The sequence below is a fragment of the Nannospalax galili genome, unplaced genomic scaffold (genome assembly GCF_000622305.1).
Source record: "Nannospalax galili isolate Female #2095 unplaced genomic scaffold, S.galili_v1.0 scaffold902, whole genome shotgun sequence".
NCBI lineage: Eukaryota > Metazoa > Chordata > Mammalia > Rodentia > Spalacidae > Nannospalax > Nannospalax galili.
In genome coordinates, this window is record NW_008347814.1 from 1222721 (window position 1) to 1236950 (window position 14230).

General features: G+C 41.0%; 1 protein-coding gene across 3 annotated transcripts in view; it reads left to right on the forward strand.

The window, feature by feature from the left end:
* Window positions 1-14230, forward strand: part of Adamtsl3 (ADAMTS like 3) — a 376880-nt gene that overhangs the window by 284433 nt on the left and 78217 nt on the right. For all 3 annotated transcript variants that reach the window (XM_029568979.1, XM_008844443.3, XM_029568977.1), the window contains exon 20: window positions 5156-5309. In XM_029568979.1, coding sequence (XP_029424839.1) covers window positions 5156-5309 — 154 coding nt within the window. The remainder of the gene's footprint in view (window positions 1-5155; window positions 5310-14230) is intronic.

Below are 14230 nucleotides of genomic sequence, written 5' to 3' on the forward strand. Positions count from 1 at the left end.
TCCTACAGATACACACAAAAAATCAACAAATTTTTAAAAATGAGTTATATTTGAGGAGGAAGCATAAAAATTTACTTCATGTTAATTAGTAGAGGTAATAAATATTACCATTGAAATCTACCTGATGACTTTCCCTCCATACTCAGGTGCCAAGGATCTGAGTGTAACTGACTATGTGTAGTAATAATCAGATTCATAGAGATTAGAGGCTCATGAGCAAACATCTAAGTGTTAGTAGCATTAAAAATGAGTGTATCTGTAGGAAACAGTATATTTTAAAGTGAAATGGAGATCTTTTTTAAAGGTTAAAAAATCATTCAGTTTTATGTCTTACAGGGTTTATACTGAGTTCAATATTGTGTAACTGTATTAATTCAACTGTGAACCTAAAAATTTACAGCCACTTTTGGAAAGAGATGTATCATTGCTCTGGAAATTGTTGTTGAATATGTTAGAGCTGAAATGAAATGCTTATTCTAATCGTGTGGTTATTAAATAAAAAAATAAAAATAAAGTTTCAAGATAAAAAAAAAAAGAAAATACAATCTGGAAGACAGCCTGCTTAGGTGCTAACTTCACTAAAGAACCCAGAGGTCGAGGGACAGAAAAAATAAATAGATCAGTAACAAAAGCCCCTACTGGGCCCAATGTTTTCCCAGAAACATTCAACACAAGATAAAGGAACAGGATCTGAGGGGCGGAAGGTTTGATGGAGCATTCTCTGCAGTAACGGTTGCTCTTCATGTTGCCAGGAAACAGAGTAGGTCAGGGGAACTTTTTGATGAACCTAAAGAAAGGCCTGAAATGGGATGTAAAGATGATGCAAAACAAAGATTCCAGAGATTCATTGACCATGGTTTAAAAAAAAAAAAAAAAGATGCTAGATGAACCGGTGAGCCAGGCATGATGATGCATGCCTATTATAATCCCAGCATTTAGGAGGCAGAGATCAAGGCCAGCCTGGTCTACATAGTGAGTTCCAGGCCAGCTGGGGCTACAGGGAGACCCTGTCTCAAGAAGAACTCCTCCAAAAAGAAACAGATGGAAGATGAATGGTGAATTTATTTAAGTGTAAGGTTAATATTAATCAACTAGCAATTAAGAGTACAAAATAGAATGTAAATCCCAGAAATTGTGATATTATCTGAATGCTGTAATAAGAACTAATTGGAAACTTGGAGAAGAGTGATGGAGTGACTGAATTGTGCCTATTTCCTCATCCTGCTTAGCAGAAGGTCCCTAAATACTCTGAAGTCAAAATGTCATTAAAAATAGCTATCACAATGTCTTGTTTCTTTAACCTTTTATAATAACTGTAGAGTTTCCTTTTCAAATTAATTATAGTAAAAATCAGAGCTTCATCAAATCCTTTCATTGTATTCTATGTTCCCTAAGATGCTTAAAAATTACATTAAAACTTTAAATTAAAATTGTAAGCACCTACAGTGATTATCAGGTATTAATATTTTTATGGAGAAATTTGGTCATTACTTAATAAAATCTTTTCTTATTAGTCTTCTTTGCATTACTACAGTAATACCTGAAGTAATTTATTTGTGAAGAGGAAAGCTTTATATATCTCACAGTTTGGGGATGTTCCAGAGAGTGTGGTGAATGACAATGTAGGAGTAAATAGTCACATCTCAAGCCAGGAAACAAGAGGGTAGATGGGAAGAGCCCCACAATCCTTTCCAGGGGTAAACTCCCAATGACCCAAGGCCCTCCCATTAGGCCCCATCTCTTAAAGGTACATAGCACTTCCCATTAGCACTACCCTAGAACTCATACCTTTACATTTGGACCTTGAGAGACATTCAGATTATAAGCAAACCATGTATGTTTTTCATTTTATATTGTTAATTGATACATAAAATGTGAAAGTTACTCACCAGAGAAGGTTCTTGCAGCAGATTGCAATTAACACAGAGACCCATAACTAGTCAACATGCAGAAAATAAGGAACTGTGGAGTTCTCAAGCCGTGAATAGGACACCTACTGCATACTCTCTCTTCCAAAGTCTCGGGGATCATTGTGGAAGAAGTGGTGAAATGACTGTAAGAGCCAGAGGTGGTGGATGACTACAAGGACACAGTGTTCCAGACATTGGGGCAGTTACTCATATGAACTCACAACAATGGCAACAGCATGCACAGACCTGCATAAGCTAAAGCCAGACAAAATTCCAGCATGGAGGGGATAAGGTGGACAAGAAGCCCCAGCCCTAGCTGAGGAACTATTTATTGGTAATGGATAGATACTGGGAGAGGGAGAGTCAGTTTTCTTTAAGGGTGTGATGCTGGATAGATTGACCAGGCTCTAGGGGATGGACCCATACCCAAGAGAATTTGGGGAACACAGATTAGACCTGATAGGCCTTTAAGGAAATGATGATAGAGGACATGAAATCAGGTAGGTAGTAAGGTAGTGGTAGCGATGTGCAGGGGCTCTGAATATGCTCGAAATAAATTGTATGAAATTCTCAGAGTCAATAAAATATATAAAAGAATTCCACTATCCTCTCATTTCCTTTCATTCCCCATACATCTTTAATTTGTATAAGCTTTATTGTCAGTTAACCTTATTGTTATTTATTTTGGAGCTTTATTTTCTGTTTAAATAAAGTGCGTACATTGTTACAAAAAAAGGTGAAAGTTAGATGTGTGGTATAATGGGGTACCTTGTGATACATATATGCATCATAGAATATATAAATCAGGTAAGGATGCCTTCTCCTCAAACGTATATCACTTCTTTATGTCAAAAAGTTGCTAACTTTCTGAAATCTAAAATCCATTACTGTAGTCTGTGGTCATCCTGCTGTGCAATAACACACCAGAACTTCTCCTACTTACAGTAACCTCACACATTGATCAGTCCTTCCCCATTCCTCCTGCCCCCTCGTCTGACTCCCCAGACTCATAACCAATTTTCATATGTTAAGTTCTTATGTTCATAACATTCTTTGTCCCACATGAGAGAGCTCATTTGGTGCTTGTCACTCTGTGCCTCGTTCATTTCACTTCACATGACCTCCATTTTATGCACATTGCCATAGATGGCAGGCTTCTACTCTTACTTGTGCTTGAGTAAATATTCCATGATATAAATGTGCATTCTCTTTACCCATTTTTCAGTCATAGATCCTCATATTGTTCCCATCTCTTGGCTGCTGTGAACTTTATAAGCTTGGACGTGCAAATATTTCTTTTCTTTTGGATAAATACCCAGTGGTGGGATTGCTGGAACATGTGGTCGTTTGTATTTTTAATTTTTGAGGATCTCCCATACTGTCTCTCATAATAGCTGAACTGATATACATCCCCACCAGTGGGAATGGCAGGGTCCCTTTTCTCCACATCCTCACCAGCACTTGTTATTATTTGTCTTTTTATGAAAGCCTGTCTTATTGAGATTATTCTTTGTATTTCCATAGTAGTTAGTGATGAGCACTTTTTCATTTACTCAGTGGCTTTTCCTATGCCTCATTTTAAGAAACAGTTTTTTAGATCTATTGTGGACTTATTAATTGGGCTATTTGGGCTTTGCTATTGAGATTTGTGAGTTTTTTTATATACTCTAGATGTTAATCTCTTGTCAAATATAGTTTAAAATTATTTTCTCTCATTTTGTAGATTGTCTCCTAACTAAGATGATTGTTGCTTTTGCTATGCAGAAGGTTTTAGTTTGATCTAATCCCATGTGTCTATTTTTATTGCTGTTGCTTCCTGTGCCTTTGGGATTGTTTCCAAAATTTTCTTATCTATTCCGAAACCCTGGAGTGTGTGTGCTCCTCTATGTTTCCTTCTACTTACTTTATAATTTCTGGCCTTATGTCTTTCATCTTTTTTTTTGTAGCTGGTAAGGATTTCATTCTTCTGCATGTGCATGCCTATTTGTCAAGCACCCTTTATTGAAAAGACCATCCTTTCTCCAGTGCATGCTCTTTGTTGAAAAGCTGCAGACTGGGGCTGGAGAGATGGCTCAGTGGTTAAGAGCACTGACTGCTCTTGCAGAGGACCCAGGTTCGATTCCCAGCACCTACATGGTGGCTACGAACTGTCCTTAACTCCAGTTCCTGGAGAATCCAAAGCCCTCTTTTGACCTCCGAGGCATCGCACGACACGGGTGCACTCACATACATGCAGACAACACACTCATACACATAAAATAAAAATAATAAAATAGTTTAAAAAAGAAAAGCTGCAAACTGTAGATGCATCAGTTTACTTTTATTCTGTTCCACTGCTCTGGGTGTTCATTTTTATACCAGTACCATGGCATTTTGATTACTACAGCTTCGTAGTATATTTCAAAGCTAGGTCCAACAATGCATCCTTCCTTCTCTTTGTTCAAGATTGCTTTGGTTGTTTGGGGTTTTTGTGTTTTCATACAAATTTTAGGACTGTTTGTCTAGTCCTGTGATGAGTGTTTGTTGGAAGGGATGGACGTAAATGTGCAGGTCACTTGGGGGTAGAATGCACATTTTAACAGCATTGAGTCTTCTGATCTATGATCACTGGATGTACTTCCATTTTTAATGTATACACTTCAATTATTTTCATCAATGCTTTATGATTTTCATTGTACAGATGCTTTACCTTTTGGTTAAATGTATTGCTAATTATTTTCGTAGCTATTATAAATAAAATTGCAACACTATTAGTTTTATGTTGATTATATGTTCTTTATAATTATTTTGTCATATAAGCGTATAGCAAAAAATAAATTGGGGTACTGGGGAGCTAGTTCAGCCAGTAAAAGTGTCTGCTATGTGAGCATAAGGAGTTAAGTAAGACTCCAGCTTTCACATAAAAGCCAGGCATGGTGGCACATATCTGTGACTCAAACATGGGCAGGGTTGGGACAGGAAGTTGGTGACAGGCAGATCCCCAGAGCTCACTGGTCAGCCAGTCTAGCCAGTTGGCAGTTCTACAATAAATTATTGTCAGTTGATTGCTAATCTCAGAAAGAAAGCAATGGAGAAAACAAGGGAAGGAGGGAAGGAAGGCTAAAAAGAGAAGTGAAAGGTCTAGAAGGGAAAGAGGTGGCACACCCATGCTTCCATTCCCTCCCCCTTCTGCAGTTGGACACTTTTCTGCTGTTGGCTGGCTTGCCTGCTCATGCTCCGTCTGACTTGCACAACTCTCATTACAGTGCTCTGTCACTTGTGGCGTTGGATTCCAGAGAAGAAAGCAGGTGTGTCAAAGGCTGACTGCCAAAGGCCGGCGCGTCCCCCTCAGTGAGGTGATGTGCAGGGGCCTGCCGGGGCTCCCCCTCATGAGACCTTGCCGGATGCCTGCGTGCAGTAGTAAGTACGCAGTGTCCATCCTGTGGTGTCTCCCTTTTCTTTCTTCATCCCTCAGCACAGCTCAACTCTGTGGGAAAGCAAACCCAACTAAACTTGGACTTCTTTTAAGCAGCAAACAGTAGAGTGTGGAAGACCAAGAAACAGTGCTAAGAAAAGTCAGTTTTAAGAAATACTTGCTTGTGCATGTGCCTTATAGAAGTTAAGCTGATGTACTTCCAGGCTTGCTTTGCCAGGAATGGATCTGTATTCATTACATTAAAAGTAGAAGAGCTGTGTATTTTATAAATAAAAAGTATTTTAGTATTTTTTCTTCTGTGTAATCCAAAACCAGTTAGTATAAAAACATGTTTTAAGTAAATGACAGTTCGGATATTTCCCCCATTAATTACAAATCATAAGCTTGCCATGAAGCTAATATCACGGTTTCATTCTATTCAAAGCTAATGTGCATCACTGTATGTGCAAGGATACATATTTACACACGCATACATTTAAAATGTATGTATCATGTGGAAGGCTCACAATCGATGAAATCAGGACTTTCACGACAGCAGCTGAAAACAGCGGCTTCTGGGTCCAGGTCCTGCTTTACCTTCTTGCTACCTTTGCTCACCTGTGAAATGATATATGTCAGGGATCCCTGCTGCAGTTGCTTACGGTTAAAAAGAAAAGACAGAAAGAATTGGCCCATTCTTGATTTAATACTGTGTGTGTCCTCAGTTTACTGACAACTGTCCTGGAGAAACTCATAAAACAAAATGTTGTAAGCATTAAGTTCAATTAAGAAGTGGTGATATTTATTGACTACGTTCTATAGGGAGTACCTTGCATGTTTTTTAGTTCATTTTGTTCCCACAGTAACCTTGGGAGTTGATATTATCTTCATCCAGAAACAAGGAATGTAAGACTGAGCGAGGCCTGAGGCTTGGCTGGGACTCCATGACTGCCAGTTGGGCCCTCCGGCCTGTTTGACCACAAGTTTGTCTGACTCCTGAGTCCATGCTCTTAGCTGCCATTCTCTGATGATTCATAGACACTAATATTTTTTCCTGGGACTCCTTTGAGAACAAATTTTCAAAATCTGGACACTCTAAAGCCATGAGGTTCCAAGTTTTAAAGTCTCTTGGAATTTAGGAATGTCTGTGGCGAATGGCATAATGTGGTGTTTGTTTTAACCACTTACCCTTCCTATCTGATTTTCATCAGTGACTGGACTGTTAACTGCCTTAGAGGAAACTGAAATCAGTGTTGTAACCAGCAACCTCCTTGAAATAATAGAAGAACACCATGTGGGAATACATTGTGGTTATTAGGACATGTAACATGGTACAGGATGGAATTATAAATCATCTGACAGGCAGGAGAACAAATAGTAAGATTACAAGATTTATGAAGGAAAACAAAACAAGAAAAATACTTTTCCTCACTCTACCTGGTTCCCTAGCCTGCCCACCATGTAGGTCATGGAAGCACTCAAGAGATAAGATGTATGTTCCCACAGCAGCTGCCTTCTCCAGGCTGGCCTTCAATTCTCCTGTGTCCTGGCCCTGGGCCACAATCTTTGATCCATGTCTCCTGCTTGGCTTTGCTGTGACCAACCCCCTCTGTATTTTTTATAGCACATTCTCACTTCTAGCACTACATTGTAGGGCCAGGTGATGAGCAGGGCACTCACCCAGCCTTGTGCCTCTGTTGTACCCATGTTCTCCCCATTCTTCTCTGTAGGACATTTAAATCATTCTCATTAAACCTTCTAAGACTCCCTGTGCAGGTCTATAAAACACCTACCTTATTAGGGCATACCACCAGGTCCTATCTTCTTAGTCAATGTTTGCCAACTTTCAGAACAAACAAGTTCATTATTAATAACCTTTCTGGTGCCTAATATCCCCATTTCCCAACTCCATCAAGTCTGCTGAGCCATCACCACAGCACGACGACACCCAAGCTGCCTGCTCTTGCGCCTTAGCCCCATGTCACTCCTGCTTACTTGGCTAATGCCTCTCTATGACCTCCAGCTCTTCCATATGTTCCTGTTGTCTCCCAACCTTCTGCTCTTGTACTAGAAATTGGTCCTTATGAGCCAGCTTTTTCTAGTCACCCTCTTAATCAACCCTACTGCCTGATCTGTATGCTGTTCTTTAACCTACTGCCCTAGTCCTTGTTTATCTTTAACCTTAGTATTACCTTCAGGTGATTTTGTTTGCCTTGATTTTGGTTCCCTGGCTTGAGCTACTGGGATTTGTAAGAAGAAATAATAAGACCCTGCTGATGAGACTAAGACATATTTATGCTATCTGAAATGAGCTGAGTGATAGTGTGGGCCACCCTGCCCCCATTTCCTAAGGAAGCAATAGCTAGTCACCATAGCAGTCATTTCCTAATGCACTGTCATTTCTCTATGAATGAACGTATCTTCCATTCCGTGCGTAACAGTAAGGCTGTGATGGTTTAATGCCACTCTCACTTTCCTCTCTTATTCACCTCAAATCCCAAACTTGAACTAGAAATATAGTCTTAAATAAGCCCAACTTCTCTACTGAAGTCTAAAAAATGAGAATCTGTGCTTAACTGTGCTGTGCCTTCTTACAAGAGTCCATTTTAGAACATCTGCATTGAATGGTCCTTGGGTTTAAGTAAAATGCATGCTTTCTAAACGAGTTGATATTTCTTGCTCTTCATTTTAAACATTTCGGGGTGCAGTGGGTCCAAGGCATGTGGGAAGGATGTCTTTCACTGCCCAAAGGCCAACAGCACACCATATACTCCAGTTACACCTTGTCCCTAAACATTCCCTGCAAGGCTTTTTTTTTTTAAATTCAAATTCCTGTTCTGTCATATCTAGTAATTGATGTTATTCCCATTTTAGGATCAACCCAAACAATTTCCTTTCCTAATAAACACTTCTCAGTTGTGTTTATGTCTAAAAGGCACCTGACATTTTGGGTAAGATAACTCAATTGAGTTCAGTGCCTTGGTTTTCGAGCACCTCACCATGTGACATTGGCAAGCTCTTTAATATTTGTCTCACTTTCTTCATGTGTAGATGAAAATAGTTGTTTTATGTGCCTTACAAGATTTTCCTGAAAAACAGGAAGCCTATAAAGAGCTTACAAGGAGGGCCAAATTTTTAATTTTGAAATTAAAAATTCAAAAACAATTTTTTTTCAACGGTCTTTTTGAGACAGGGTAGCCTGAGCTGTCCTGGAACTCACTGTGTAGACCAGGCTGGCCTTGAACTCACAGAGATCTGCCTGACTCTGCCTCCTAAGTGCTGGGACTACAGGCGTGCACCACCACGCCCAACTAACATTAATTATTTTTAATGTCATCACTGCCTCCCTTTAATTTTATTGTAGCTGTAAGATAAGGTAAAATGTGATCAAGCATCTAATATTGTGTTTTCTGGGTGATTAAGGTATAAGCTTATGTAGGGTGTATACATAGTTCCTCTAGCTGTTTTCTTCTGTTTTCTATATAGAGTCTCCAAATGCCTGTGAGCATGAACACTAAACACACTTTTCAAATGTGTCGGGTATGGATTGTCCTCAAATTATTATTAGAATTCTACCTGTATTAATTTCCAGTCAGAAAGTTAAAGAGAAAAGAAGGGGTATCAGAAATGTAGTGTTGGAATTTATATTTTTTTAAAGTATAGCTCCTGATTTTTAGAGTCCCAGAGTTTTTGGTGAAAAAACTCAGTACTTCTCTCCAAAGTACTGAGATCAGGTTGGATGAGGGAGTGAGGCACCCAGGCACGCACCCTGTGATGGAACTGTGAAGAACCCTCCTCAGTCTCATCCCTGGGTTATCACAAACATGTTCTCTTCTCTCCATCCTTCAGTCTTGCCTTTGTACCAGCTTGCCTGTTGATCTTTTAGCTTTCTCAGCCTCATGTCTCCACCTGGAACCTCACAAGACAACATGGTTCCCCTCCTGCTGATTTTCCCTACCCTTGTCAGCACTACCTGCTTCTAATAACAACATCTCTACCTCTAAAACAAGCCAGGCACATCTATAGCCCACCAGCACCCCTCTTGGAGCACTTGCATCCCTTTTTGGAACATCCAAGGCCATGCATGTTATTTTCTTTTACTCTATCATTCATTTACCCATTCAATAACCAGAAGGCAGTGACAGAAAAACTTTCATAAAGGAGGAAAGTTTGTACAAACTTCCTTAAGTACCCATTCATCAGATTCATTGGGGAAGGAGACAGGAGAATTTGGAGAAAGATAGTCAAATGGAAAAAGAGGAGGCTATCAAACGAAGTCATAAGTTTGGAGTACTCAAGCAATCAATGAAAAAGAAAGCTTGAGAAAGCAATTCCGTAGGAGTAAAACATAGGCCCAAGAAGGCTTACAGCAAAAGACAGCACTGATGGGCCTTAAACTCTATGCTAAGGGCTTCAGATTTTATTCAGGAAGGAAGTGACATGGTCAGTTCATTTACTCTGACAGCTTTATAAATAAACATGATACCGCAGGCAGGTAATCTAGTTAAGGAGTTGTGGCACCATCCAGATGACAGCAGAGGCAAAGGGGCTGGAATCTGATGATGTTTCAGATGTGTGATCCAAATCTTGATGACTTAGTAGAGTTAGGAGCTAAAGACTGGGATGGCAGGTATGCTTGTAAATTTTTTTTTCTTTTGTCTTTTTGAGACAGGGTCTCCCTGTAGCCCCAGCTGTCCTGGAACTCACTATGTAGACCAGGCTGGCCTTGAACTCACAGAGATCTGCCTGCCTCTGCCTCCCAAGTGCTGGGATTAAAGGCCTGAGCCACCATAGCCAGCTTTGGGAGTGGGATGGTGATGGTGAAGAAGCTATCATTTGCTGTGCTTTACCAATTTCCAAAGTGTAAATACTGACACTACCATAGGTGCCCATATACTAGTATGACATCACTGCCAGACTCATCTGATCCTAACAGTCTGACTTGTAGATGAATGTAGGTGGTTCTCTGGCTTCTGTGTTGGGGAAATTGGTAGAAGGTGATGCTATTAACTTATAAAATATAAGAACGTGACGACTGTTGGGATGGCAGGAGCAGATTATATGTTGAGATTATAAAGTTTTATTTATTTTTGTAGTGCTGAGAGTCAAAAAATCTCATGCATGCTAGGCAAATAGTAACACCACTGAGCTATATCCCAGCCAAGACTATGATATTTTAAACTTGCAGTACTAGGAAGAAATTTCTAGCAGTCAGCAGACAACTAGGCCTGGAGCTCCAGAGAATGATCTAGGATAGACAGATAAACTGCAGAGGCATCAACAACCTAAGGACTCAGTTAAAACTATAAGATTATCCAAGTAACATATGAGGCAAGAGGAGAGTGTGGACAAGCACTGGCACCCAAGGAGTAGGAACAGCCTATGGCAGGATGTTGATAATATTAATGGTCATAAAGAACTGGACAAAAGAGTCTTTAAAACTTAGAGAGGGGAGGGCTGGAGAGATGGCTCAGAGTTTAAGAGTACTAGCTGCTCTTGCAGAAGACTCAGGTCCGATTCCCAGTACCCACATGGTGACTGACAACTGTCAGTAACTCCAGTTCCAGAGGATCCTATGCCCTCTTCTGACCTCTGCAGGCACTGCATGACATGAGTGCACTTATACACATACAGTTGCTACACTCATACACATAAAATAAAATAAGTAAAATACTTTTAAAAACTTAGAGAGGAGATACTCACAAAATCAGTGGGTGAGAGCACCATGTGCCCTAGGATGGCCAGGTGATGGTAATAAGTACTAAAGGGAGGAGAAGAGATTGATCAGTAGGTGGCCAATGGCCTTTCCCTGAGAACATTAGCAGGGTGCCGGGAGCAGAGACCAGGCTGGGGTTGGTTGAAAAGTGCAACAGAAGCAAGTAAGTAGAAGCCATTCTTGGGCCTGTCTGGAATCTCCCATAGTCATATGGGGTCTCGGGAGCTTCATAACCAAGTTAGCAAGTTTCACCCACAGCATTCCTGCAGTCTCTGAGCAGGAACCTTCAAATTCGGAAGAGAATCCAGAGACAAACTGCCCACATTCTTGATCCAGCTTCCAATGTGCTTGTCTTGCTGGAGCTTCATATCTACTGGAAGGAGAGGGACCCAGTGCCTGCCAAGCAGCCAGAATGAGGGCCAGATTCCGAGGGGGTCAGGGTTCCAGCAGGATAATAAGAAGGCTTAAAGACTGAGTCATGGCCAAAGCCCATTAAGGAGTAGCAGGAGTCAAGTACTGGTGAGACCAAGTATAAATATCCAGCCCAGGCGGCAAGGAGCAGAAACCTGGCATAGCCCCAGGGCCTAGAGTCAGGGCAAGAACATTACTGGAGTAAAGACAGGACAAGGGTGCAGGGTGCCAAGGCTTGTGCTCTAAATGTCAGCTGGCACTTGGAGTTCCACTTTATGGCAGGCTGGCTCAAAGACCTAGAAGGAGAAGACACTTTCTTACAAAGGCCATGTGTGGAACTGGAGAGACAGCTCAGCAGTTAAGAGCACTAGCTGCTCTTACAGAAGACCCAAGTCCAGTTCCCAGCACCCACGTGGTAACTCCAGTTCCAAAGGATCTAACACCCTCGTATGGCCTCTGCAGGCATTGTATCCATGTGGTGCATATACATACATGCAGGCAAAACATAAACATTAAAAAAAATCAGGCATAGTAGTGCATACCTTTAATCCCAACTGTGAGAGGCAGAGGCAGGTAGAGCTCTGTGAAATTGAGACAAGACTTGTCTACATGGAAAGTTCCAGGCTACCTGGGTCTACAGGGAGACCGTCTCAACAGATGGGGGAGAGGCATGCATATGGCGAAGACTTGAGCAGGATGCTCACAGATGATGCAGATGCTGTTTCTTATTTTCTCTTCCTTTTCCACCAGCAACATCTCATCAAATTGCCTTTGACTAGAAGAAACTAAGCCAAGAATGCCTTTTTCTGCCATGTTGGTTTAATCCATGATATACTCCAGGACAACTGTCTTCTACTAGTTGAGTTCTAAGTCAGCTGAAGAGCTTTAAAAAATCCTGATGCCTTAACTGCACCTTATAGATTAGAATTTCAGGTGGTAGAACCCAGAGCACTGAGGTGAATAGATAGCCAACATCAGATTTTGTTGATGGGGCCCCTGCTTTGTTAGTATTTTAGTCCATCTCTGTATGTAGTACTAATGTACTATACATTCACCCAAGAATTCTCTATACATTGTTTTCTGGTTTTGATCATTGTTAAGGAATGGTAAGTTTGAGTTTATGATGTCAATCAAAAGAAAATCTGCATTACTTGATTGGCTGGAGCCAGGGTGATAGCCACTGAGGACACTATGACGAAGCATGTATTTGTGACATCACTTACAGAGAAATCCTTTTAGGGATCATCCTGAGATCACAGGCCTGAACTCAAACTGGACCTTCATGGACTCAGCCTGTCAATTTATTATGCATTCCTTCACCAGGAGCCTTCTCTACCGCAGAAATTATGGCACTCTCAAACCAGCAACAGCCGACCATAAAGGGCCCGTGAGCCACCCATGGGATTCTAGAAGTTCTACTTACAAATCATGATTACTGTATGCACTAGAGTTAGTTTCAAGGGCCTAAAAGGAACATTTACATGAAATCTCAAACTGGTACTTCCCCCAGAATGACCCGGCCAGTGCTAATAATAGGATGAAATGTGTATGGTTAATAAGGGCCCAATGTCATGACCTTCTGAATCTAGCAATCCCTTTGATGTAAGCCCAGTATCTCTGCGCTCTTTCATGTGCCTACAAACCCTCCATACCATTCCCTATGACCTGCTCAGAGACCAAGGTACACCATCAAAGAAGAATCAGACCTCTTCCACACTGCTCCACATTGCTCCTGCTCAAAGTCACCCCAGAACACAATGAGCCTTCTCTCAAGTAAAACAAGAATTGAGAAAACTGCTTCCTAGGGGATAGGATTCAAGGTGTATCGACTTTGGCCCAAACTCATTAACTAGAATCAGTACCTAGGAACAAATGAAGTCCGGCCCCGACTCTGATTCTCTCTCAGTCTGTCCTGCTGCTTCTGGGATGGTCTTGCCTTTGTCACCTAGCCAGTGTTCACAGTTAGCTGTGTCATATCAGCTATGAGAGCCTGCTGTGTACCTGCTACTGGGCGTATATGTGACCTAAACAATTGGGCTTAACTCTCACACTCTGATGAAAGTACTACTGTTATCCACATTTTATAGACAAAATAACAGAGACTCAGAGAGACTAGTGGCACAGTCCATGGAGGGCAGAGCTGGAATTCAAACTCACAGTTTCTGGGTTTCAATGTGCCTACTCTATTACTCTTCTCTGTTTCTGATACACTTCTGCTGCTTCCTCAGAACCCAGTGGTAGTTTAGCTGACATATTTGGGTTAAAGTCTGCAGGCGTCCCCACTCCTTCCTTTTCAGACCCTTTAAATGCATTCACTCACTTCCTCTCTCACCTCCTCCCTCAGATTTGGTGTGTCTGTGGTCCAAGCCAAACTAGCTCTGACAGTTGGTAGATGCACAACGTATCAGAGCAGCTTCTTATAGATGAAGATGTGTACCCGGTGCTGGGGGGTAATCCATCTATGATCATGATATCGAACAAACATCTTTCAAGTATAGAACTAACTATTCCCTCTGTTTCATTGAGTCATCTAACTTCTTCCTTGCCCAAACTGGGACTTCATAAATTAATTTACATGTTTTCAAGCAACACATTCAAACTTGCATTCATTTTTACTAAAGTACTAGAAAGCTCTAAAATTGACTGCAGGGTATGGATTCAGAATATTATTCATGTTTGAAAAAATAAAGAAGATACATTAGTAGGCTTAGATCATCAGTTTCAGAAAGCTATTGTGAAAACCTTTTATTTGTGACTGATTTCTTGTGCTCACCCTTCTTTCTCCGCCCCCTCCTCCCC